Source organism: Aythya fuligula, chromosome 2, assembly GCF_009819795.1.
Source record: "Aythya fuligula isolate bAytFul2 chromosome 2, bAytFul2.pri, whole genome shotgun sequence".
NCBI classification, from domain to species: domain Eukaryota; kingdom Metazoa; phylum Chordata; class Aves; order Anseriformes; family Anatidae; genus Aythya; species Aythya fuligula.
In genome coordinates this window covers 11,004,186-11,031,757 of record NC_045560.1, presented here as the reverse complement: position 1 = coordinate 11,031,757, position 27,572 = coordinate 11,004,186, and the positions used below count along the sequence as shown (strand labels likewise).

Here is a 27,572-nt window from a genome sequence, read left to right as displayed (position 1 = left end):
TACCCCTGTCCATAAAACAATAGAAATAATTCCCATTATTGTTGTATAAAACCCATTTATCTTATTTAATTTCAGAGTGTCATGAACATGATGCATGTTATAAGTATTCCATATTCCTTAATGAAAGTGAATCCACTGTCATGGATACAAAAAGTCTGTCAATACAAAGGTAAGGAACAAGACCATTTGAAAGTATGCTTGCAAGTCAAAATCAAAAGAACAAATTGTTGATACAGCTATATAGCTTTCACATGGTGCATTAGTAATCTTCCCATTCTTATTGCAGCAAAAGTTGCCTGTGTAAAATCTAGAGACATGCACTGGGCACTGGTGGCACATCGAGATCAAAGAGACATCAACCTTTCCTCTCTGCGTATGCTAATAGTGGCTGATGGTGCAAACCCATGTAAGTAATTCTTCTGCAGTCCAGCAGAGAATAAGCAGTGTTTGCTGTCTTGCATCTAAAGTTTCAATCTTCAACCATCTTAGCTAAAATATTTAACAAAGTATAAGGTTTGTCTACTGCAAACTATTTGATATTTATGGAAACGGTAATTAATTTTGGATTTTTAAATATATTTTTCTTCAGCTAATCCTGAAGCAAACTTGATATTTCACATAACGTAAGTTGCAGTAAATCCAGTTTTGTTTAACATGACAGCCATGTATAAAAAGTGAAGTAAATAGACTTAAGCTATAGAAAGGATGAGAACATTTCTTCTGAATGATGCAGAATGCAGATGCAGATTTCACATGCAGAATTAACTGAGAATTTTGGGGGAATGCTTACACTACTGTAGAGAACCACATCTGGATCACTTAATGACAATTAGTTTTCTAAATTGTTTCCCTGCCTTGTTTAAGGTACCATGATACTAAAATGCTTTGAGTTTCTGAATTAAATCTTTAATATGCCTCATCCTAAAAAGGAAATCCACATTATAAATCTAGCATTAATGGCTTTTCTACATAAACATAGTGAAAGGACTTCATGCTCAAAAATTAATCTTTATATACTGTATGTGTATACAAATGTACACACATATATACATGTATAGTTGTATCAGGTATGACTTATTTCCTAGTGAGTTTTTCCTATTATTTCCCTCCTGAATACCCTATATATTCAATAGTAAGTTTTCAATTTGAATAGTGTCACTTCAGAAATCAGATTATTTTTCTCCTCTAATTTTTCTTTTCTTACCCCAGGGTCTATTTCTTCCTGTGATGCATTTCTCAATGTCTTCCAAAGTAAAGGTCTAAGACAGGAGGTCATTTGTCCCTGTGCGAGTTCACCGGAAGCTCTCACTGTGGCTATTCGAAGGTACTGTGCTACACTACTTAAAACAGACCCACTGTACGTTATATGTGGTAATTTAAAAAGAAATGCAAAATATATTCAAGCTTGAATCTCCCAACTTAGCTCCCAAATTACAATTTTTCTTTTTTGTTGCGTCCAAAGCTGTCATACAAGAATTTGTAGAGTAATAAATTAACTCCCTAGTTAACACCTAAGTAAAGAGCACTTTACAACATAGTTCCCATTCCTGTAATTTCATCTGGTTTTAAATAGGCTGAAATGCAAAAGCTAATTCTATAAAAAGAAATGGAAAAATGTCACCATAAAATTAGGTAAAATGTTGGAATTTAAATGGAATTGCTATTAAGGAAAATCATGCTTTAAACTAGACAGTTTAAAAAGAAGTATGGTGTTCTGCAGGTTGCTTTTGGCTAACTGGTGCTTTTTAACCATTTGTATACTCTCAGTAATCATCTGCAAATGCCCTTTGAGTATGTGGGATTTGTGCCTAGGAATAAAATTAATAAATTCTAATAAATTTATTAAGCCTTTATATACAGGAGTGTCCTTATGAAGCAATCATGAGTCTTGAGGTGTTGTAGCACATAGTAAATAGCATAACCTGTCTGTTTTGGCAGAATTTTCAGAAGCTATACCTTGAACAGTAGACACTTTGTTTTTAAGTTCAGATTTCTACAGCCACTGATTTTTTTTTTCACATGTTGAAACATGACTGTAATAGTATTAAGTAAAATACTTCCTGCTGAAAAGTTTAAAATACACTGTACAAGTAAAATTCAACTATATATTCAATTAGCTTTCCAGTAAAATATCACAGGGAGAAATACACAATGCAAATGCACTATTTGCATTGTGTATTTGTATTTCAGGCACTATGTTATTAAGTTAAAATGTCTGAAAGCTGACCATCAGTGACGTATCCTGTCCAGGTTAGTCTTCTTTCTGTAAACTGCATTACCTCGAACAGTTCTTCATACATTTGAGGCTCATTCACAGAATGATCCCAAGAAGTAAGCTGTTTTTCTCATGTGTGCTGTAGGCTGTGCAGACTTTCACTCCCTCTGACCTTCAAATTAACTGTTTCTGTGAAGTGCAGAGGGGAGGTGGATGGACAGCATACATTGTTCAGGCCGAACTCTGATTAATGGGAGAGAGTTTTAATTTCCTGTATTAGCTCTGGAAAATCTGCCCCAGCTCTCAGGTTTGAAGTGGGAGAATTTACTGCATCTCAGTGTGCAGTAGCTGGCTTGCCCTTTCTAGACTTAAACTCTATGCTTATAACCATCTGAAGCACTAGAGATTCATTTTCAAATTAACTAGCATTGAGAGCTTACATAAAAAAATATTATTAGCACATAAAATAGCTGATAATTCAGAAAAAAAAAAAAAGCATCATTATCTTCAATGCCTCACTGTGTAATTACAGAGACGTTCTTATTGCAGCTAATGTTATTGAACATATATCTGCTTTTTTGAAGTCTGTGTAATGGTAGGGTAATACCAGCTGAACTTGGGAACTTTAGTATTTTTCATTTTATTCAAGCCATCCCCAGCAACAGTAAAGTAATTATCATACAAGTTCCAAAGAGTTACAGCTGAAATATATGTTAAAATGACTCCCTACAGAGCACAGATCCAGAGAACTCCCTGTTAATGCTCAGACTCTTTCAAAATGTAAGGTCTATTTTTACAGATCTTCCTGCAAGAAAGTGTAACAAAACTAGTTTTATGTTGAAATATTCTTATAGTTTAGAGAAAAGACAGTTAATATTAGACTAATGGGTAGTTTAACCTTAGAGGTGAATCCTAAGACCTAATATTTAAAGGAATGTCTCATGCAAATAATTCTTTATGGTATTTCCTTTTGGTTTACTGCATATGAGTCTGAACCCACTTATATAAGGGAGTGCAAAAGTTTAAGTACAGATCTGTTCCCATTTAAGCAAATGACAAAAAGTAGTGGTAGAGTAGATTGTATCTCTAAATGGTAACTGTTCTCAAAATGCTCTACAGCTCCTCAGCACAAACAAATCAGCTCTGAAGTAGATAAGCGTTGTCCCTATTGCATGGCTGAGGAAACTAAAGGGATGGCTTTGTCTGTTTTATGCTAAATTTAGTTAGCATATGAAGTAGGTGGAATTATACCTTTGTTTAGTTGCTCCCATCTTAATCAAAAATTTATTTTTATTTTTATCTAATAGGTAGTCTTATAGAATACCAAATTCATCATGGGAAATCTTGAATGTGTAAATAAAATTTTAAATGTTAACTTAAAAAAAAAAAAAAGGAGAGAATTAGGTTAGAATGGGTTTGTTTGTATCTCATTTTCTTTCCAAGTGATTTCTCTCCTTGTGCTTGGCAGAGATACTTCTATTAGGTATGTACCCACGTGGATGTCAAGGGCAGGACAAAATAAGATCCGATATATTGCAGGATTGTGGCTCACAAGATGCTTCCTAAGAAGCTGCTTGGGTGCAGCTGTGCTGCCAGGCTGCCTAGGTCTCCACCTCACTCCTGCACCTTGTTCCTCTCCATTCCCTTTGGTGTCAGCTAACTTGTGGCCTCCTAGAGGAGACTCCAGCACAGTCACCTGGTGACTCTCTCAGAGATCCACCTCAGACTACCAGCATACCAGAAGTAGTATGAAATAACAGTTCTGAAATGCCTGTCCTGTGCTTCTTGTTAACCTGGGCAAAGCTGTTACCTTGACCAGGTAACCGCCATGTGCCGCTCTACTGAACAGGCCCCAAAACAATCCTAACTGGCCTCGTGCCTCCCATTTCTTTCCCTTGCACACCCTGTCTATGTAGCTGGTGTCTTTCAAAGCTGTGCCCACTCTTATTTTATTTTTTTTAGCAGTCTTTAGATGTAACAAGTAACTCAAGAAAATGTATATGAGGAAAGTACAGGTGGTCTCTTCTCTCAGAAGGCTGTGAGCAGCTGTGTTTGCCTGTAGGAGACCAGCACTCTCTTCATGTTTACGATGTTCTGAGCAATAAAATGTGTGTTTTGGGGAGCAAGGGTGAGAGGAAGCTGATCAATTAATGTGGCTGAAAGTTCCTTTTACATTATAGGAATGTTATTTATCACAGCTGCTTGTTTACTAGCGCCATTTGTTATGCTCTAATGCATTTTCTAGTGTGCCCACATCCTTCTATGTTGACAATGTCACTTGAGAATTATGCCTTGTAAAAAGTATTAATGGAAATTTATAATGCCGATCACTGCAAGGCTTATGTGGCTTAGCATGGGCTAAGGCCCATCTAATATTTCAAGCACTGTACATGAGAAATGTCATATAAAAGGACATTATCTGTGAAGAAACAGTTGTATTAGGATGGACTAGTTAGGAAAAATGCAGAATCTTGAAGTGAATATTGGCTGGTTTATGGATCTTGAAGACAGCTGGAATCTGGCTGCTCTATACAGACGCATTATCTATACCCAAATCAGCATCATGTTAGTTTGGCATTTTAAAATGCAGGACAGTGTAAGAATCTTTCCAGACATGAAAAGTCTTGACATATTCTTCTGACTTAATAGCTTGTGTAGGTCAACATTTGTTTGCTCAAGCCAGACTCTATATATGTATAAATAAATGTATTCACTGATACAGCATGGGGTTTTATCTCAAAACAAGTTGACAGACTGATGCTGATGCTGTGAAATTGTAAAGAATATTGGGAGTGAATTTGAGCAAACTGAGGTGTTACAAAGTGGCTGCATGCACAACATTTTGACCATGACTGATGAAACTGTAATTTGTTTTAATTTTCATTGCGTAAGTTAAAATAGGAATAATTAAATTATATGCACTAAAATAGAAGTGATGGAGTCTGTGCAGCTTCTACAGATATTTGGCAGTGAATCTATTAAAACCTTGCTACTTCTGGTCAGTAATTTTAAGTGCTTAAATATTTTGAGTGGAAAATTTCATCTGTGATTTAAGCACAGGTAATAAAGATTTAATCTTGGTAATGTTACCAGCTTTTACTCTGACCGTTGAACTTGGTTTCCTAATTCTAGGTTGTCCCTAAGAAACATAAAGAGACTTTGTCAAGTTATTTACTAATCATTTCTGAATATTTAGAATGCAGTTTCCCTCCACATCATTTACACTCCCTTTCAGTATTTTTAAAATAAGGCAAAAGCCCTTTACTTAGGCAACCAAGCAATCTTTATAAATCTATTTGAAAATCAAATACAAGCTGTGTTATGTAAACGTTAAGTGTTACTTTCATCTCTGCAACACCATATATGTGGGTGACTACTGAATGGGAGAGTTGGCAGACATAATTACTCAGAAATGACTGAAAATGGGATTCTGTCAGATCTGCTAGAAAAAAAAAAAAAAAGATGAAATTTTAAACTCTCAAATAGAGGGGTATTTGCAATATTAGTTCATTAAGTAAATGCTTACATCTGCCTGATAGTGCGGTGATGTTATAAACCATGATTTCAGGCCAACAGATGACAGCAATCAGCCACCAGGCAGAGGAGTTCTGTCCATGCATGGTCTCACTTATGGAGTGATTCGAGTGGACTCTGAAGAAAAACTGTCTGTTTTGACTGTCCAGGACGTTGGCTTGGTCATGCCAGGAGGTAAGAATTGAAAGAAGTTCTTTTGAAACTTGCTATAAATCAATTAATCAATTTAATTAATTTTCTCTAGAAAGTCATAGAAAGTTTTAGGATTGGACTATGCATACTTGAAAAAATATTAGTCTAAAAGCATTACCTTACAAAACTTTATGGTTTGGAAACCAAGATTTCTTCTCTATATTTACTCGTGTCCCTCTTTACTTGCATTACTGGCATGCTTTAAACAACCCCACAACACATCAGAACATCAATTCTTTAACTGTGTATGGAAATTAAGAAAGTTGGAATATTTTGTCTGGAGCCTATAAGTCTGCCCCAAGTGAAACTCTGTGCTAAAAGTTTATATAACCTATGCTAAGGATCAACAATATTGTTATCTGCAGGCTTGCAGAATGTTTTTCCAAAAATACTGCACTATCACCCAGTCATCAGAAAGAGGAGACACGGCTGAACAGTTCATGTTGATAGATTCAGACTGAAGCCAGTGCTTCTAACGATGAAGATAAGATTTTTCATAAGAGCTATATTTTAAGTGATATGTTATGGAGACTAGAGAAGGGTAGTACTGTAGTTTTTCATAACAGAGTATTTGTTAGGCACCAAATACAACATAAATTATGCATCTTATAAAATTTCAGTTGAGCAACTTAAATAAAGGAAGATAAGATTGATTGTTGTCTAAGAGTGATCATATAAAATATTATTATAGATGTACCATCTTGCATGTCATACTATATTCTGATAGTTTTGAAGAAAGCATGCACTCCTGTTTGTCCTTGGAGTGAGAAAAAGGTCATTCAAGATTCTTTACACTTGTACTTCTAAGAGAAGCTGCTGATTCATTTCTGGTGTTCCTTGTTCATCATATCCTCGGGCCCCAACTGCAAAGTTTACACTTGCTGGACTCCTACTCCAGGAATTGAAACTGAAGCAGCATACCTGATTTTTATTCATATGGCGCACACACAAAATGTTTCTTTCTCAGATCAGTGCTTTCTAATCCCTCCTGTTTGGCTCCTACTGTCTCCACAGTCCTGTAAGACTGGTGAGAGGGAGTCTGAGCTCTGATAAATTCTTAGCAAAACAACTGTATTAGTCTGCTAGAATGTCTTGATCTTCCATATGGTGTTACTTGCTACATAGCGAGAGGTGGATTTCCTGCTTGCCTGCCTCTCTAGCAGTATAATTATTACCAAGAACACCATTAGGATATTTCATTTTGCTCTGACTGCAGCAGATCTGGTCTTCAGTAGGCAAAACTGGGAACACAGTAACCACAAAAATATTACAAATCAGCTGAGATTTTATGTACAAAAAGATTAGGTTTTGTTTTCAATTTAGAGACTTAGTTTTTGTACAGATCTTTACAATCTTTTTGTAAATATTATACATAATGTAAATAACATTTTTAATGTTGAGCACCTAAGGGTCTGAGAAACAGATTGTTGATTAGTGTCTACATGTAATTTATGTATGTCAATTCCACCATGGTATTTCTTCCAGAATTTGTATTATCCTATAGTTAGTTTTGTAATATTTTTAAAGTCCTTTGTTCTTCCCTTAGCTATAATGTGTTCAGTGAAGCCAGATGGAATTCCACAGCTCTGTAAAACAGATGAAATAGGAGAACTATGTGTATGTGCTATTGCAACGGGTACATCATATTACGGACTCTCGGGCATGACCAAAAATACTTTTGAGGTAAGCTGACAAAAAATGCTATGGAAAATGCTATGTAAAATACTTCCTTTTTAACTTTTGCAGGATACATTTCACAGAGAATATTGACAGTAACAGTTTTAGAATATCAGCAATAATCAGTGCTTTTGTGGCTTGGGACCTTAGGTACTTTAGCCAGGCAATCCTCAACGAAGCCCATTTCATTAAGTGCAATAACAGATCATTATGTGGGTTTAGTTCTGGCTCTGAAGAGCTTTTACTATAATTTTGAAAGAAGATACCAGTGGCTGAACCAGTCAGAGGGAAAGCAGGAAGAAAGAAAAAGTTCAAAAGGTGATCATGTACAAGTAAATGAACTGGCTACATGCAGAATTTGATTGTTACAAACAGTGGGAAAGCTACTGTGCATCTTTAAAAGCAGTTTCCAACATTTCTACAGCACAGCCAGCATTAAAGTCTTGCATTTATATATAAACCTGACAGACATAGTCTTCAAGAGCTATCTGAATAGCAAAGATACCTTTCCCGAGTTATCCTCCCCACCCTCACTTTTATTTGAATTGCCTTAGGTGAAAGCTTTTCTGCTTTGTGGAATTTGTTTTCCAGTATGTTTCAGCTTCAGTGTAGACTGCTGTATTGATAGCTCTGTTGTACCAGCTCACTTGTTATCATTAATTTCTGTTGAAGCCAGTATGAAATGGTGGACAAATCTGAGAAACACTGAAAATATTCAGCTGAGATTTTTGTTCAAGTTCTGATCCTTTTCTCTTTAAATATTTGAGGAAGAGCTAAGAAAAGTTCATTTACACTTCCCTTACCAAATATTCTTACCATATTTTATAGGCTACACATCATAGCTAATGCCTCCTACAAAATGGTTTCAGCTTTCATTATGCAGATCTTAATGTTGTAAACACTATACATTAAATAATTAATACAAGCTGGTAGATACATTTCTCCATAGTGCTACTGATGCCAGGAATCCTACTGTGATACTGTGATCTGAATTTTGTAGATCACTGATTACTGTGCTACTAAAAAAATTAGCAGTACCTATTGTGAAAGATAATCCCAGATTGACATATTTCAAGCTAGAAAGGTGCTTATGTTCAAATTGAAGTACTTGCTGTAATTGTAAAATCATTCATAATTTGTAACTGAATCTGCAGTTTAACAGCACGTTCAGAGTTATTCCTAATGGCAAATACATTGCCACTGAGTCAGCAGGATCATTCATTTTTAAAGTTAAGCGTGTTCTTAAGAGCCCTCTTCATGAGGGACTCTCTTCTATTTTTGTGTGTTATTCATGCTGCTGGTAATAGAGTCAGAGTTTTGTGTTGCTGAGATGAATTATGGCTGAGGATGTATAAGCATTAAATCCATTCAATAGGAGTCACCCATGAGCATCTGGCAGCGGAATTTGACTTTTCTTTTTGAAGGGCACTATACAGTCATGGTCTTCCACTTGCCATTATATTAAATAACTTTCATTTAAGCTATTTCAGTTTAAGAGACAGTAGGAAAAGTGTGCTTGTGTCAGAATGTAATTCAAAGTAGTTCACGTGCCAGAAGGATAACACTGGGCTGAGTGGGGTAAGGGAAGCAGATTAAACTGACCTGAGTACAAATCTATTCTGTGGAAGTCATGTCTGCATCTGGTGTTCAAACATTTAGAGTCTTTGTGTAGGACTGTATTGTTAGTTTTAGACATACTACATAAGGCAGTAACACGGGTATTGTGAGCACTTAATTGAACAGAGATAAAAATATGGTCAGTTGCAAGAGTCATTAAGGTACAATGCCTTAAAATAGTTTTACTTCTAGCCTGTTTATTTCTCTATAGTATGATGAAATTGAACATGAGATACTGAAAAGAACCTGAACTGTAATGTTTACAATTTAATCACCAAAGTACCCTGTACATAGCAACCTGGATTATTTTAGCTCAGCAGAACATGAAGTTATTTCATTCAATACTGTTTATGCTGATTTTTTATTTTTCAGGTCAGAAATGATTTACAAAGCCATAGTTAGGGAAAATATGTTTGGTAAGCACAATGAGATTGATCTTGATGAACCTCAGGTACTGAAAATTATACACATAGCCTAGGACTTTCTCAGTGCTCCCTTTATGATCAGTGAAATAAAGAGCATCACCAGAGACCTGTTCACTTAATTCTAGAAGAGCCTTCTGAAAGGCCATCCTTGAAATATTTAGTAGTATCATCTCAGTGTACAGCATTGAAGACCTGTGTTTCTGTGTCCTACAGGTGTTTCCTATGACCAGTTCTGGTGGCCCTATCACTGAATATCCTTTTATAAGGACTGGACTCCTAGGCTTTATAGGACCAGGTGGACTCGTCTTTGTTATCGGCAAAATGGATGGTTTGATGGTTGTCAGTGGAAGAAGACATAACGCCGATGACATTGTAGCAACAGCACTGGCAGTGGAACCAATGAAATTTGTCTACAGGGGCAGGTTTGGACCTTTCTCTTCTTATACTTAAGTAGAAATCCTTATTTTGCTCATACCAGGGATAAGTGACCCAAAATGCTTTCAGAAGGCAGCATGAAAGTAATGAATAGCGAAATCATGGTTACAGACAGTTAACTTAGAAGACAGGATTATATTTTCACCTGTCGTGACACTAAATATTCTTTCCTTCTCTTCTATAGAATAGCAGTGTTTTCAGTGAGTGTGCTGCATGATGAAAGGATAGTTATTGTTGCTGAGCAAAGGCCAGATTCCACAGAAGAAGACAGTTTTCAATGGATGAGTAGAGTTCTTCAGGTAATGCTTTTTATGTACATTTAGAAGCTGTTTTTCCTGTTTTATATATTTTTTTATTAATCCCTTAGACCCCCTAAATAATCTGACATTTGTATTTGAGTATTTGTAAGTACAGTTCCAGTCACACTTCCACCTACCTAATGAGCACAAAATTAGCTTTTTCTGAGTAGGTCACCCGTATCCAGAGAGTGATCCCTTCCCTATCCAAAACACTGTAAGAAAACAGGGATGAAATGAGGCAAATAATAGTAAGAAGAGAGGAGCGTATGGTCATAAGCATACAGTCACTTGTTACTTCAAAGGGTAATGAATGAATGCATATACTGTTACTGTGAAATGTTACCAAAGTCTCTTACTAAACAGTTATTGGCACTGGCATAGAGTTGACCACATCAAAAGCAGATATACATAACTTAGTTAGATCTCTAGATTTCTTTTTAATCAATGGGAGAGAATTAGGTGTTTCTGGTGCACCATGGTGATACCTGAAGTAAACTGAATGAAACACAGCCTAAAAATACCTATTTCTCTCCACCAAAATAGAGGGAAGGGATTGATTAGCTCAGATGTAGGCATCTATGGTAAGGTTATCTGCATAGAGGACGCCTACTGCAAGGAATCCTATTCCAGCTGTCTTGTGGATCATGCAAGGCACACACCACCATGATGAAATCCACCTTGGTGGGTTTGTCTGGACGCTGACCAGAAGACAGAAGCCACTGTATGCTAAAAAATTCTTCCTACATGTAGCAGTCCTAGTTAAGACAAATAACATTACCATACTCAAAGGTTTTCCAGCGTGAATATCCACACAATAAAAGTCAGATACTTCAGATAGAAGTCATTTTCCATTGTCATGGCTCAGCCAATTCTCACTCAACAGTAATAGTTTAGCAGAGATGTAGTAAAATGAAGTCAGCCTGTTGGCACCTTTCTGTGGCCGGGCACCTGTTAACTTCCACTTCCCTTGCTTACCGTTCTTTCTGTCCTTCCTCAAGGTTCCTTCTCAAGTAAATATATTACAAATACCTTTTTAGCTTTACCCAAGAGCTAAAGAACTCCCACACAGTTCAGAGAAGGTATTTTTATTCATTATTGCCTTGTGCTGAGCAAGAAAGGGAATCTTTGCCATATCCTTAAAGAAACTGAACTAATAAGCTTTCATCCATCTCAAGACATATATGTATACTCTCTTGATTTAGAAGATAGCTACTTTTTATACAGCTAGAAGTATCTCATCTTCACAATTAACCTAAATTGTTATCAAGAAAAGATAGAACATCTAGCTTGTCCATCACACAGAAAACCTTTGAAGCACACAGTATAGGTTTGGGATTGTCCATGCTTTGAAAATATTTATCAAGAAACAAAGTCCTAAAAGAAAGATTGGAGTTCTGGACTTAGACTTCTCCTGTTTTTTCAGTGGAGCGTTTTTGTGATTTCCACAGAAATCATTCATACACCGTTATAGCCAGTGGAACTCAGTACTCAGACTCTGTGGGAGTCCTGTGTCAAGTTGCTCCTGCCAAAAGGCAATTCTTATTATTCTGACTATAAGCAAGTCACTGCAGTGTCTAGGAGTGGTAGGCCCTTTGTTAAAGTACACATATGTGTGGCTGCTTTCATCACCCGTGTATGAAGTCTGCAACTCTAGCACGTGTCACTATGTGAACAAAATGTTTCTGGTTCCACTTCAGCTGAGAGCCGAGGTGGAGAACAGAAGCCAGGATCTGCAGGATGCATTGTGCCTGCTTCCCAATCAGAGTTTTAATGACAGATGTCAGGAAGTGGTAACCAAGTACATCTGAATCATCCACTAGTGAAGAGCAGCATAACAATATCACACTTGTGTCATGACTCTCACGGATACTCTTGATAACGAACTATAACAAATTGTTCCTCATTTCTTGTGATACTTGTGAGATTCCTCTGACTCCCTCCATGTGCTGCCCTCTGCCAGTCCTTCTGTGCACCGGCTTGCTGTGTCTCCGCTTCTCTTCCCTGTATCTATTTTCAGGACTTCTTTGCAGTGGGTTATACCTTCTTCTAATTCTCCACAACCCTTCCAGCTCCTCAGCAAAAGGGCTGAAGGACAATAGAGCTGCTGTATGTACAAGACTATGTTGGGCTATATCTGTAGGTTTTAGCAGAGGCATGGCTGGGAGGGATTGTCAGGCTGGGTACAATGTCTGGAGAGTAGTGGAGTAGTAAGATACGTTAGTGACAGTGCAAGCAAAGGTCCCAGGTCCCCTGAGTTTAGTCAGATCAGTCTCAGATATTCATTCATCTCCCAAGGCTGCTTTAAACAGATCTGACCCTTCAGGCAGAGATATAGTTCCTGTTCCTGGCAGATAGGATGTTGGTTTTACCAGTGCCAGCACACTTGGCAGGACTTGACAAGACTAGGCAAAGCTAGGAGATCTGCTGCAGTCCCAGACAGTGTCTGCTAGAAGAATTTTATCCGAATAGGATGTTTTCTTATCTTGAACAGTGTAGGTCTGGACTCTGTGCAAGTTCTGGTTTTCTCAATGAAACAGACGATAAAGAGTTCAGGTACTCTGTTTACTGTCTAGATTAGGTCATTTTAAAAACCAAGACATCTCTTCAAGAGGTATAAATGCCAGTAGTATTAAAAGTTGACTTCTCTCAAAATGTTAAGGTTTAGTTCATCAGTGTTCATCCTTGTGAAGCAGTCATTCACCTGCTTCAGCAACATGCCGAATTCCAAAATGAGAAAGGTAACAATTTTGAATGGTCCATGGCATTTTATCCAGGCATTGTGCCACAGAGGTATCTATCAAAGAAGACAGTTTGGAAGTCACTCATAGCCCTCACAGCCCTTGTCCCACCAGAGTTGGGCATTGTTCTCCATTCACGTTTAGGAGCTACACTGTGATATGTTTCAACAAGAGTGGTTATTTACCGTCTAACAGTTTTTCTTCCAGCTGATGTCAGGTGAGGATCCCATGATTTATCACTACTTTTCAGAAACCTACAAATAACATTATCATTATGAGGTCTGACACTTCACATTTCTGCCAGAAACATGAGACATTGATTGTAGGCTGTCACGCATATCTAGCTATTGCTGGTCTTTAATGTAGGGTGTAAGAAGACCAGCGGTGAGGTCTTCTAGTAGTGCCATGAGATTTACCAGTACTTAAACTGCATGTTTGTGAAACAACTTACTGCTTTATTATTTTTTCTTACCAAATTTTACAATCAAATAAAGAAAAATGAAGCAAAGAGAAGTCAAAAGACAAATATTATTTAGAGTTTCTGTAGAAGTAATCAGTAATTTATTGATCTACACTTAAGTACGTAATTATAAATAATTTGTTTCTTGGAATATAGATTGTATCTTTGAAACAACAAATGTACGCATACACTTTTCTCATGGTTAAAAATTAAAATGCAAGTAAAGTAAATTATATTTCTAACATTTGACTTCTCATTAGAGATGCCATCTGTAATTTGTTTCTCAGTCTGCTTGGATGTCTTAAAGTTGTTTTTCTAACTCACTTACTACTAATTTTTGCAAGGAAAAGAACCAGTTAAAATGTGTATGGAATTAAAATCTAAGTGCATATATATTCATGTTTAACTAAATAAATTGCATAGATACTGAACTTACTGCTTTTTTTTGGAAAGTAATGCAGTTGACTCCACTTACAGACAATGAACAGAGTTACTGTATGATTCAAAAATCCTTATTTTTCAGGTCTGCATTCAACAGATTTTTTTTCAAGTCAGTACTTTTGTAGTTTTCCCTTAGATTGTATTAGTTCTCATTCCTGCCTAAGGATCTTATATACAGTAATCAGAGAACAAAACAGCTTTGATCTTAAAAAAAAAAAAAAAAAAAAAAAAAAAAAAAAAAAAAAAACACAACAAAACACACACACAAGCTACATACATCAGTAGCTGTACTGATACGTGTGCAGCATTTGAAATTTTTCTTTGCCCTGCAAGGTGGACTGGATGATAAGTTGATAGGAATCCTTTGAACTTTAATTCAGAGACGTGTGCAGGTTAAAGATCAGTTTCACATGAGCTCCCAGACCATCTTAGTAATAAGTGTCCATGATACTTACCACTATCATGTACCTAAAGAATGCCTGTTTAGTATTTGTTAATAGATTTCTGTGTATTTATCACGAGGTTTTTGTTTGCCTTTTTTTTAATCTTCTGGGAAGAGTGTAACAACATCTATGTTAAATTTCTATCCACCTGTTCTCAACGAAAAGAACTTTCTTATCGCAGGCATTGCTGAAGTGTCTTTCTACTGCCAGGGTTGTTTTATGCAGCAATTCAGAATAATGTGTTTATTATGACGATGAAAAATTAGCCTTTCATTAGAATCGACTTCCTGCTTTTTTTAGGCTATTGACAGTATTCATCAAGTGGGAGTCTACTGCTTAGCACTGGTACCAGCAAACACGCTTCCCAAGACACCGCTGGGAGGAATACACCTGTCAGAAACCAAACAGCTTTTCTTGGAAGGATCGCTGCATCCTTGTAATGTGCTGATGTGTCCCCACACATGCGTAACAAACCTGCCTAAACCAAGGCAAAAACAACCAGGTAAGATGAGTGAGTGCAAAAGGACAGTGACTTAACACTGTGTGTTCATGGCACTGTGCAGAGTAAAATCAAGTAAGCGTTAATGCAGGTGAGAATCAGCTCCATCAGCTGTTCATGTTAAATATTATAGGTGTTTTAAGGACATGGTCTGTTCTGGTGGAAGCTAGGAGTATCTTCACAAGGAAAAATGCTCTAAAATGCTTGCTCAATAGTAAAGATGAAGAATTTTTTATTGCTCTAAAAGGCACAGATCGAAGCTCCTTGCAGATTCCTGGTCAGTCGTGTTTAAAGTGCGTGGACTGAGACTCAAGCAGAAAGAGAAAATCTTGGCTTATTTGGAGGCTGAGTTTGTAAAATAGAAGTAGAGAGGTAGAAGACCACTGACACTAAATGACAGCGTTGGAAGAAAAGCAAATGGTTAAAAACTGATTATGAATAAATTCAAACCAAGAATTTTTTACCTGAGGAGGCAGGTTCTGGATTTTTCATACATATTTGAGGGCAAAACCAAACTAGTTTTAAGATGGTTCTTTAGCAGTTCTGCTGCATTTTATGAAGAATATCGTATGAAAAGGTACAGTGGGGCACTGACTCAAGAGACCAAGAAGGGTTCTGTAGCCTGCCATAGTGTACCATCTCTGGTTGCTCATGCCCAATGAACAAGAACCTGCTTTTTTTTTTTTTTTACTTTGCCTTTTTTTTTTTACTTAGAATCCAAATGCAGATTTTAGTACAGAGATTAATTTCAAGGATTTCTATGTCTGTATTTTTTCCTCGTGGCAGTCAACAAAACATCAATGGAATCCACCTCATGGAGAAGTGTCAGTCTTGACATCTACCTTTATTCTGAATCTACATTATCTTCAGTTTCTACCTTGTGTTAATGGGTTTGCATATATTTTATCATATGCACCATCTGCCTTCCTAATCCTTGTCACTTCATGTCTGTAGTGCTTACAGAATTGCTAATACAGATACAACTTAGCCCTGGGAAAAGAAGAGAGAAATAGGAACACTGTCCCTGAAGCCTGGACACATCTCATCTAGGAATGGACATGCCTAAATTAGGAGATGAATTTTCATAGGAATCCTTACATCAAGACAGACAAAATGTGTCTCTCACTATAGAAAGTGCATGCTAAATGGGTTGCTCAGTTAAATATATAGTTAAGATGAGATTAATCCAGCCCTATGTATATTCCAGCTACTTCTGATCCATCAACCAAAGTTTGTGTCAACAGAGATGTGCTCAAGGTTTTGTGTTGTAGCAAATGATAGCAATGAGGAAAATTTGTGATTCAAAAGGAAATGCAAATAATTTTCATCCACAAGCAAAGAATTCTTTATTGCATTTAACACATTTCTGATTTATTCTAGAAATTGGCCCTGCCTCTGTGATGGTGGGGAACTTGGTCTCTGGAAAAAGAATTGCACAGGCCAGTGGTCGAGATTTGGGGCAAATAGAAGATAATGATCAAGCCAGAAAGGTGAGTTAAACTTTTCTAATATGGCTTATATTTAGCTAGCTAGTATCAGGAGACTTAGCAGCACATGGATCATATTGTTATTTCAGAATTTGTTGATTGCATTTTAATTCAAACAAACCTATTTCAGGACCCTCTTCACAGAGAAATATGAAATAGACATGAGGGAATCTCTGCATTTTATGTGTGTGGATTATTTTACAAAGATGTATAGGACAATAGAAAAAACATGGTAGAATGTGTTAATGGGACTTTTATCGGAAATTACTCTCTATTATATCTTTTTTAGTAGGTCAAGAAGAGTCCGGGGAATTTTGTTTGCCTATATGGTCCTGACCTTATTTTTTATTTTATTTTAAACATGTAAAACTATGTTTCAGTTCAGCTTCTTTGGAGGCTTATGCAAGTAATTAAATGAATAATTTCTAATCTCTATCTATCTATATCTATATTCATAATACAAAAAAGAGAGGAAGCTAAAAAATAAAAATTGTGCTTAAATTCAGAGAGATTAGTAAGAACTTTGTTATTGTTCTGAAAGTAGTAATGTAGTAATGCATCATCATTCCAGTAGTGCCTTGACTTCCAGAGAGGCCTCTGTTACTGCACAAGAGCACCTCATTGTAAAAATGTATGATGACAAGAGAATTAATTTAGGTTTAGTGTTTCATAGTTACTGATGTAAAATATAGAATACAACTAAAGAAGACATACTGAAACTAGCAGAATTTGTTTGGTGTTTTTTAAAGCTGAGAAGTTATTTAGTGCCTTGACTATCACTCTGCTTTATTTCAGTTCCTCTTCCTCTCAGAAGTTTTACAATGGCGAGCTCAGACCACTCCTGACCACGTGCTTTACACTCTACTTAACTGCAGGGTAAGCACAGCAGACTGGTACGCTGGCAAGTTGCAGTATGGAAAATGACACGCTGATATTTCATCTGCACCTGCTCGCACTGTGGCTGAACACAACTCTTTGTCCTTCTTTTCCCATTAATACTCAGCTGCTGTATTTAATGTTCACTGGGGCGGAGAGGAAAAGTGAATAATCATTTCCAGTTGCCAAAAAAAAATTGCTTTTGTATCAGGCACCCCACCTTTTACATTTCTTATTTCTTTTTCTACCACATACATGTTGTGGATGAGCTGACGCTGCAAATCTGTTTCAATACTGTTTGTTCTGCTACTGGAGAGTGGTATTTAGTACTGCTCACAGTCTCAATTTCTAATTTGAAAAATATAGGCTTGACAAAATGAAAGCACTTTTGTAAATACAGCAATGACTGTGAGGTTTGAGACTGGCCCATCTGATAGGAGGTGCAAGAATGGGGAAAGGAATTAAAAAGAAGAGGTATGTCCAAAATCTAGCCAGATCTGCAAAGGATCACTAATGCATCTCTCTGCATAGCTTACATGAAGTGCCAGCCTGGCACAATATTTCATTGCCCAACAAAAACGATTTACTGCATGACACATGGTACAGAACTTGAGTTTACTAAGAGTGGATGATTACAGGCTGCCTAGACAACTGTAGATGACAAGCCAGTAATTCCCAAGACCACTGCAAAGCAAAAAAGCCTGATTTCAAACCAGTCCCCTTGGCACATCTAGATATGTCTGTCAAAACTGGGAAACACATCTAGTATGTCAGGTTCTCAAGGAAAGGAAAGGGCTCAGAATATTCACCTGTGCCACCTGGAATAGCTGGCGTTTGTTCTCAGTCTTTGTGCCACCTAAACAACTTAGATGGGATCGTAAACCTCCAGTAATTTGTGAACATTTGCTGAATGACCAGTTAATGTATTTACAGGATATGCTTCCCTAGCCCATATTACAGTGCTGGTACCGAAGTTCAGTTTGAGGCTACCAATGAATCATGAAACCAATTTGTTTTCATTCAGATTATCAGCCAGCATTGTATGAACTTTTGCTACATTAGAGACAACAGTGTAGTTATTTAGTTGTCTGTGGCAAAGTAGAAAATTTGAGAGGCAATGCTATACATGTATGCAATATTAAACAATTAAATGAGTTCATTGTCCTGACCTGTAAGTTAGGAGCAAGGATGCTATGAGAAAGAGACAGTGACATGTCCTGTCCCATCTCCTCTACACAGATTGTGTTGCTTTTGAACTTTAAATAAAGCCAGACTTCCCATGCTGACAGAAGGGTTCAAACAGTGGGAGGGAAGGACACAATATGGAGAGTGAGGATTCACAAAATCATTTGTCATTCCTTAGAAGTGAAAAATAGTTGAATTTTGAAATTTAATTTCTCTGCTCCTTTAATATTCTCAGCGTGGAGTATGGCATTGTATGAAATTTGTTTGAGAGTTTTGTAGTTTTATGAAGATACTTAATGTCTAATGGAAAGCTGGGATGTTTGGTGGGTTTTAGCCTAAGCAAATTTTATTACCCGTCTTGAATTTTAGTGCTGGTTTGTAACTTTTCCCTTCTTGTCTTCCTTGGATATTGTCTGTATGCTTTATTCTAAAACATCCAGACATCTTGCAGTTGGTGTGTAATAGATACATGGCGAGATTAGTGGTTTTGTGCCTTTTGAGAATTTGGAAGATTTCTAAATTAGCACAGTGCCTTGTTTTTAGTGTGTTTCACGAAGGATTGCAACACCTTCCCGTTGTGGGACAGTTCGTGTATGATACCAAAATGGAATGCTTCCCTTTGCTTGCCAATGATTCTTGTCCAACAACACAATTCTTCTCTGCACTTCATATAAACACTGTCTTTCTGCTGGTTCACCCGCAGCAAGTTCCAGAGGTCCTACATGTGCTGTGCACAAATATGCATGATTTGCAGCAATTTCCTTTCTGTGTCAGTGGGGCCTGTGATTCTGGTGTATGTGGGGAAACGAAGGGTCCTTCTCCCCACAAGTATGCAGACAGGCAATTTCTTGAAAGAAGGAACTGAGTTCAAACACATTCCTACTGGTACATCTGCCATGACCAGGCACCCAGACCTCAGGTCACTTTGGCCATGTTTAGATGGAAGCCGTCTGTAGCCCAGAACCCCTATAGCTGCACACGTCCTTAGAGAAAGTTTTCTTGGTAGAATAATTCTGAAGACATACTAAAATTGCCTGAAGAGAATTTCACTAAGTGTGGTTGCTGAACACTGTGAAGAGGAATGCAAAGCCTTGACTTTGCCCTTTTTTTTTTTTCCAGTTAGCTTCTGCTCTTTCTTGACAGTGTTTGAGGTATAAAGTTTGGAAATGCCAAGTGATACATACATGATAACACCCTATGTCCCTGCTTCCAGTGCTAGACATTTATCAGACTGTTCTCTGCTCTCTTAAGCTTGTGATCAACCAATACTCTAGTGGTGTGAAGGACAGTGATAATGAATGGAAATCAGCAATCAATCCAAACACTTATTATTTCTTGTCTTGTTAAAATAAAGTTTAAAGAATATGTAGTGGGTCTCCTGTAAAACAGAAGACCCTGTTACTTTATCTCTTAATAAGAACAGCGATACAGCATTTTAAATGATATTGCATTGCATTGCATTTTTGATGCATTGATCTTTTTAAAAGTATATATTACTTTTTTTTTTCTTCTTTTTTTCTCTCAGTTTCTTCAGCTTCTCTATTTTTAAATGAGCTTAGTGCTTGTGCTAGGTGCCAGGTGTATCACAGCTGTGTAGCAGGTGTATCTCTTCTGACTGTCAGCCCTGTGATAACAAAATGTATACATATTTCTCTGTATGTGTATTTGTGCATGTGCATATATCCAGAAGTACGTATTTTTAGGGAATGCAAGAACCATAACACTCATCCAATTTAAAACACCACGTCTGATAATTTTGGGTTAGTGCTACTTGAATTGCTTCAAAAAGCCAGATTCTGTAGTAGCGTATTGTCACTACCCTTTTTTTTCCATGCTGACCAGAGTTACTCAAATCCAACAAATGCCTTTCTTTTCTGTTTCATTTATATGCATGTGCTTCGCTTTTGTTACAGACTAATTCTTTTTGCCTGTCACAAAGTATTGTTTTCTCTGGCGTCTTTTGTCTCTTGCCTTTGAAAGTATTTCCACTGTGCCATTTGGCTTCACTCCAGCATGCAGACAATGAATTGCAATTGTCAGGATTGCTCTCCACAGATTCTCCAGATTGCTGCAGGAGACCCTAAAGGCAGGAATGCCCTGTGTGTAGCAAGAGGAGTACAGGTTACATGTGCATGACTTTAGCATGCTTCTGTGACTCTCTTAGTTAAAAAGAAAGCACTGCTGAGGGCAGAAGAAGAAGGAGGGATGGAGCATGTTCCCCTCCTTGACAAACCTCTTTTTTCCTTCCAACCACAGTTTGGCACAAGGCTGAAGTTTTCCTTACTTAAGTTGATGTGACATATTGTGGCTTTGGAAAACCGCAGCACCTCATCCAGTAACTTCCCAGCTGCAGGAGAATATAGAGTTCAGCACTCTGCATTATCTTCTGTGACATTTATCTTTCTTCCTGCACAGGGAACAATAGCCAACTCGCTAACGTGTGTCCAGCTACATAAGCGAGCTGAGAAGATAGCTGTCATGTTGATGGAAAGGGGGCATTTGCAAGACGGAGACCATGTGGCTTTGGTTTACCCACCAGGTAAAGAACCACTATGTTTGGTACCTTGGTACTCCCAAAATTTAATCATGAGCCTATAGAATGGTGCTGCACTGGTATTGTTACCAGCCTGTAAAGCTCGTTAATTGGCAACACACACAGTATTTGCCATATAGACATTTCTTTGAACTTAGTCAAACATATTTAAAAGATTTTCTCCTTATGCATGTGTATGAGTATACATATTATTTTTCAGGGTTCAAATTAAGATTAACGTATGATTTTAAAACCTCTCTTATAATCAGTCAAATTTAATCACTAATTTACTGCTTTTCATTTAATTTGCCAGAGACATACTATTTTATGAGCACATGGTTCTGCTGAAATATTCCATCTGCTGAGTGTTCTTCTTAGATTCACCTGTTGAATTCTCTCTTGGAAATGCTGCATTTCATGAGGGGAAAGCAGCAATACCGGGAAAGTAATCCATTTCTAGAGTAGAAGTATGATTAATAAATAGCAGATAATTAAAAAATACTGAATTATTATAATCAGTATTTCTTTGTAACCTACCTCACTATGTGGTTTGGATTTTTGTCCTTTGACATAAGGGCTTTTAAGCTTATGTTAACCAGTACCATATTTTACATTTTCTTAAAATTATTTCTGATCTAGTGCTGCTGTTTTATCTTAAGCATTTTGTGTGTCTTTGTGAAATAAACAGTCTGATTTAAAGTCTGGATTATGATATTTAGGATGTAGGGACTGCAAGTTACTGGTTAAATCTTGATAATTTATAAGTGTAATTTCACAGTGGTTAATATGGGAAAACCTTTCCCACAGAAGAGGGCAAGTATTTTAAACATAAGTTTTTATTTCTTGTATTTCACTTTCCAAGCATAAATCATTTTACTGAAGGAACAATACTGTACCTGTTCTCCAGATTCTTTTCCACTGGAAGAGTAAAATAGTCCCCATTGTTATCTTGGCACAGCCTGTGTACAGAACAAAGGAACCATCAAACAGCCAAAGTCACAGGGTCTTTGTGCAGCTGTCAGTTCAGCCTCCTTACATGGGCTGAAGTGTCCACAATCTGTCACCTGCAGTCAATATTTATACAGAGCAACACTTAGTTTTATGGTAGGAACAGGGATTCAAAATTGTGGCTCCATTTTTTATTGTGAAATTTCAGGTAGAGAATTCAAACTGCATAAGTGAAGTTGAAAATGACACAAGAAAGAAAGTGTCTATTGAAACCACCGATGTTCCTTATACAGCTGACAGGAACAGGCATGGTGCCCCCTCATCCTTTTGCTGGGACATACCACTTCTTGAAACTCTCATTAGGAAGATAATTCATCTGTACAAATCAGTCTTTCTACCAGTTACTTCCTGATCATAGAAGTGGTGTTTACCTAAATGATGCTATCTGACTGCAGCTTTGTGTTGTCTTTGAAAGGAATCAGTGAAGCTGAACAAATCCTGACAAGGGTCTGAAAAAGATGTCTGTTACAGGACTTAGTTCCTAATTTAACCTTCTGAGTTGAGTCCCAAATAATATTTATGCCGACACAGGTGTCTATGATTAAAAGATGTGATTTTCAGGGGAGTATTTTTGTGTTGTTCTTCATGCAGGAATAGACCTGATTGCTGCATTTTACGGTTGCCTGTATGCAGGCTGTGTGCCAATAACAGTTCGACCTCCACATCCCCAGAACATAGCAACGACGTTACCTACAGTGAAGATGATCGTGGAGGTGAGCAGACAAAACCTCTCAAAGTGCACCAGCAGATGAAATGGGCAGTGGGCTCACATGGTCTTTAGGAACAGTAACTTAAATGAGTGGTGTTGTAGATTAAAGTGTTGTATTCTTTCTAAAGATTCATGACTTCAGTGTGTTGCAGTCATCACTTATTGACAGCATGCAGCCTTCTGACTTCTGCTGTCACATTTTACTGCAGTTGTGCTACGCCATCCAGGAAATGTATCTGAAGTGCTTTCTCATATTTAGCTAGGAGCTGTGGGATTCCCCACCTGGCAATGCTACACTCGACGTTGAGAAAAATCCCAACAGAAAGCTGAGCTTGGCCTGCTGGTGCTTTGTGCTCACCTAATTGTTGTGCAGTTTGAATCAGTTTCAAAGTTCTGTTGTGAAGATATTGGTTGATGGTTTTATTTTCGTCCAGAGCAGTGTTATTTTGAATTTTTCATTTAAAGCTTTAGTTTGGCATTTTGGCTTTATCTGATAATACATAGCCTTGTTGCTCATAAATAACTTCGTTCTGCATGTTACTGAGGGAAATAAAATCGTTGTAAAAAGATAACCTTTTATATCTGACAGTTCCTAATCTATTGAATGGAATTCTGAGTCTCTGAAATAACAGAAGATGAAGCAAATGTGATTTTATTGATAATTTCAAGCAATAAGTACTAGAGATAGTTATAATTTGTTGCTTTCCTCACGGCATCAGATGCTGCAAAATGTCAGCAGAGGTATGAGAAATTGGCTTGTTGTCTTCAGGATTCTCATTATCTAATATTTTGCCAATCACTGTTTTTAAGCATCGGTTGTTAAAATTATAGAAATTATGTAAAATGTGTTATACTGGTTTTACTCTGATGTCTATTGGGCAAACTAGATCTGGTTGGTTTCCTCAACCTCAATCACTCTGTGATTCTGTGATTGAAGTGGTAAAATTTAATGTATATATGGCTACTGATTTCCTTAGGTTGTTAAAAATTGGGAAGTTGATGTGCAATCAAATGTCTCAAATTCCTGGAAGAACAAAAAATATTCTTAGCAATATTTCTGTAAACAGATTCTTAGACTTCAGGGAAAATAAAAATGGTGCTGCCTTTCCAGTTTTTCCTCTGTACTATCTTCAGTGATCAAAAGTGTCCATATTTATGTTTGCTTGGATATTTCCTTAAATATGTAAGCTTTTATAATCAGTAAAAATACTGTTGTAGTTGCTACTTACATATTTTTAAAAAATAGCAAGTCTAAGGAGAATATCGTGAGCATGCATCATCAGCACAGATGGCAGTTGCAGTGTATTCACCATTTCATTTCTTAGTGTCACTTGTACAACTTTTGGTCCAGAGTTACTTTTGACAATAACAGAGATGTTCCCAATGCTTTATCACTAAGCACAAGAATCGGGAATATATGGCTAACATAAAATAGACTTAAGAGAGTAAAATTGCTCATGTAAGTGTCAGGCTGGGTTTTGGTTTACGTTAAAACATTATTTATAAACCAGGATATATTACCATCACATAAGAAATGTTCTGGTCACTGTCTTCTGTACTGGCAGCCTGGGTTGATAAGCGATACAATGTGGTGGAAAAGTCACATTCTCGCTGCTGAGGTGCCTTTAGTTTCATTACAACACTCTACTCAAAGTGCAGTTTTCATGTAATTTGTAAAACTCACATGACTTTGTCTGCTTTGTGAGCTGAATTTTTCATGGATCTTTTCACCTCCTGATTAGAAAACGTAAGACTAATTTACCTGTGTCCTGTTCTGGCATAAAGCAAACCATGGTCTTGCTCATTTTCACAGGAGAATTAATCAGTATCCCATTGTGTTATTTGTTTGTTGAATTCCTAGGTGAGCCGCTCTGCCTGCTTAATGACTACACAATTAATATGTAAATTGTTACGGTCGAGAGAGGCAGCAGCAGCAGTGGATGTCAGAACGTGGCCTCCAGTACTAGATACAGGTAAATACCAAGGCTAGGGGACTGCTTTGTCTTCATTTGTTATTATGTTTGTTAAGCATTCAGAAGTCTATCTGTCACTGGAGTAATATTCACGTGTTCTTGCTTTGTTTTCACTAGACGACTTGCCAAAGAAGCGGCCTGCACAGATCTACAAACCTTCTAACCCTGAAACACTTGCTTACCTAGACTTCAGTGTCTCCACAACTGGAATGCTAGCGGGGGTAAAGGTAGGGGCTTCTTGCTAAAGTTGTCATTCCTGCTCTCACGCCTAGCTGGCAGGTGATGCATTGCTCTTTATTTGTAAATTCTATTGATTTTTGCTAGTAGAAATTGAATTGCTACTTCCCTTGCAGTCATTATTTGATTGCATTAACATTAAATAAGCTATTCCATACCGGTGTCCTGAATGCAGTGAGTTTAGCCCCTCTCCTCCTCTGATACACACACAGATAGCCTAGTAACCTGTCTGCCTGGAGCATTCTTTTCAAAGAAGCATCTGTTCTTTCCATTTTATGAAGGAAATGAGACTCGGTTAATCCTCTTCTACCTGTCCCAGTGCCCATTTATTGTTTGCTCCTGTAACTCAACTGCTTGCCATTGGTTTTCAATATTCTTTTCTTCATGTGATTAAGGGAACTGCTAATGTTTCTGGTATACTTACCTGGTATAATACTAGTGTAATCAGCAAAGTGTTTCTTCATAGATTTGTTTGATAAACTTAGGCATGTTGAGCTCTTTAAATCTCTATTCTGGCCTATATTCCAACACTCTAGCCACAGTGTGATTCAAAGGTGATTTTTCCAGCTCATAACACACGTATTATTCCAATATTGGTTTAAGCAATGCACAGGCAGAGGTAAAATCACCCTCTTATTTTTAGCTGTTACTTCCTTGCTCCTACCTGTTGCATGTCCAAGGACTTCAGCAATTTTCCTGAAGTATCACACTCACAGCTTATATTGAATTCCTCATCCTCTTTGACATCATCCATCTATTTTCAGAAGCTATTAGCACACTTTATAAACAAATAAAGCATCATTTAACCAATTCTCAGATGAAGAACTTGAAGCACAACATGGTGAAATGACCTGCCCAAGGTTGACTAGTGGCTGAATGACTGAGCTGGCTTATAGTTACCAGTCAGACACTCCTAGGAGATACGTATCATCTAACTTCAGGTGATGAGCTACATGCCTACTAGATGTGGACTAGTCAGAGGGCTCCACAATAATCAACAGAGAAAAGCAGGGACTTCTAGGGTGTAATTCCTCTGGCTTATTTGAAACATCTATTTTTGAATGGGGTGAATGTTGAACGAGTCTTCATTTCCTCTACAGGAAGCCTTAAATGCTTGAGACACGCTCATCCATATTAAATCAGGTCTGAATTCCACCTTATCAGACTTGTAGAAATGACTACTAATTATGCAAAGTTAGTACTTGGAGAGCTTCAAAGATAGTCAAAGCCAGGGCGAGGCAAAGAACCTTTACTTAATGTGGCTAAAGGAAAATCCAGATAAATCACTAATGGAATTTTTAATTAGCTTCAGGTATCTGGGTCACATAGCCTCCAGATCACTATCTCAGCAGGTCAATGTAGATGGTACCATCTACTAGATCACCTCTAGTGATTAATTAGTGTAAATGGATCATCAGAGGCCACAAGGCTTGTCAAAATGCAGCAGTGATCAATTAAAAACAATGGCTGAAGAACTTACATGGCTTCTGCAATGTTGATAAATGTTTCATAGACACTTCAGAAGTAGTAAATTACACTTAGATTTACTCTCAACTTTTTCACTAGCTTGAACCCAGTAAAGTGTCAAAATTCACAGAATAACACTGGTTCTTGTCCAGCAGAGCTTGGTAATCCCATATGGAAAAAAAATGGTCTTGATTCAGCTAGAGAAGGATTAAACTCTTCAAACTGAAGTCTTTCATAGTGTGGACACATGTTTTGAGCTGGTCTTTATGTATGACTTGGAACATGTTCAGCTTCAGTTATGGAATTCATAGTGGAGAAAAAAATCACTTCTAGAGCTCTACCTGTTTACTGAGGATCAAATAAATGTTACATCAGGTGCTTGTTCCCCTCCACTGACTATAATCATATTTAAGGCAATCATATTTATTTAATCATATTTAAGGCAACAAGGCCAATATGTGGCAGACAGCAAAGGTTAGATGAGTTAAATCCTACTCAGACTGTCTTTCTAATACAGATATCTTTCTTGTTATTAGCAGAGAGGACACAGATTAAAAGAAGTGATTGTGTTCTCACTATAGTTAGAACATCTAAGTCAGGATGGGTGAGTTTGTGGGAAATATCCTGATACAGCTGTATTTACGTGTTGTCAGTAAGAAGAATTAAAATGACTTAAAAAAAATGGAAAAAACATATTTTTCATCATTCCTTTTTTGTTTCTACTTTCTTCTGAGAGCTTCCTTACCAAGATTTAAAATAAAATAAAATAAAATAAAATAAAATAAAATAAAATAAAATAAAATAAAATAAAATAAACAAAAAAAATGTTTATCAGCTAGGAGCTGCTTAACATAAAGACATTTTCAGCATGTTTACAAAGTTTTTTGGGGATCCCTGTGGCTGAATGATTAGGTCCTTAGTACCATTTTGCACACAAAATCCTCTGTAATTTAAGAAGTATATTGACAATTTTCTTTATTATATAAAGTAGTACGTACTTTGAAATATGTTACTGAAGATCAACAAACTACTTCAAATTAGATTCATATCCTGCAGTCATTCATTCCTTTGTTCTTCAGAAAGTTTAGCTCATTATCATTAGCTTTGCATACAGCTTGGAGC

General features: G+C 37.1%; 1 protein-coding gene across 5 annotated transcripts in view; it reads left to right on the top strand.

Annotated features, from left to right (window-relative positions):
* Positions 1–27,572, top strand: part of DIP2C (disco interacting protein 2 homolog C) — a 307,964-nt gene that overhangs the window by 233,149 nt on the left and 47,243 nt on the right. For all 5 annotated transcript variants that reach the window (XM_032181494.1, XM_032181493.1, XM_032181496.1 and 2 more), the window contains 14 exons: positions 76–169; positions 287–406; positions 1,210–1,324; positions 5,784–5,923; positions 7,488–7,624; positions 9,874–10,082; positions 10,280–10,394; positions 14,777–14,978; positions 16,356–16,465; positions 17,258–17,338; positions 20,939–21,062; positions 22,656–22,777; positions 24,635–24,746; positions 24,864–24,973. In XM_032181494.1, coding sequence (XP_032037385.1) covers positions 76–169; positions 287–406; positions 1,210–1,324; positions 5,784–5,923; positions 7,488–7,624; positions 9,874–10,082; positions 10,280–10,394; positions 14,777–14,978; positions 16,356–16,465; positions 17,258–17,338; positions 20,939–21,062; positions 22,656–22,777; positions 24,635–24,746; positions 24,864–24,973 — 1,791 coding nt within the window. The remainder of the gene's footprint in view (positions 1–75; positions 170–286; positions 407–1,209; positions 1,325–5,783; positions 5,924–7,487; positions 7,625–9,873; positions 10,083–10,279; positions 10,395–14,776; positions 14,979–16,355; positions 16,466–17,257; positions 17,339–20,938; positions 21,063–22,655; positions 22,778–24,634; positions 24,747–24,863; positions 24,974–27,572) is intronic.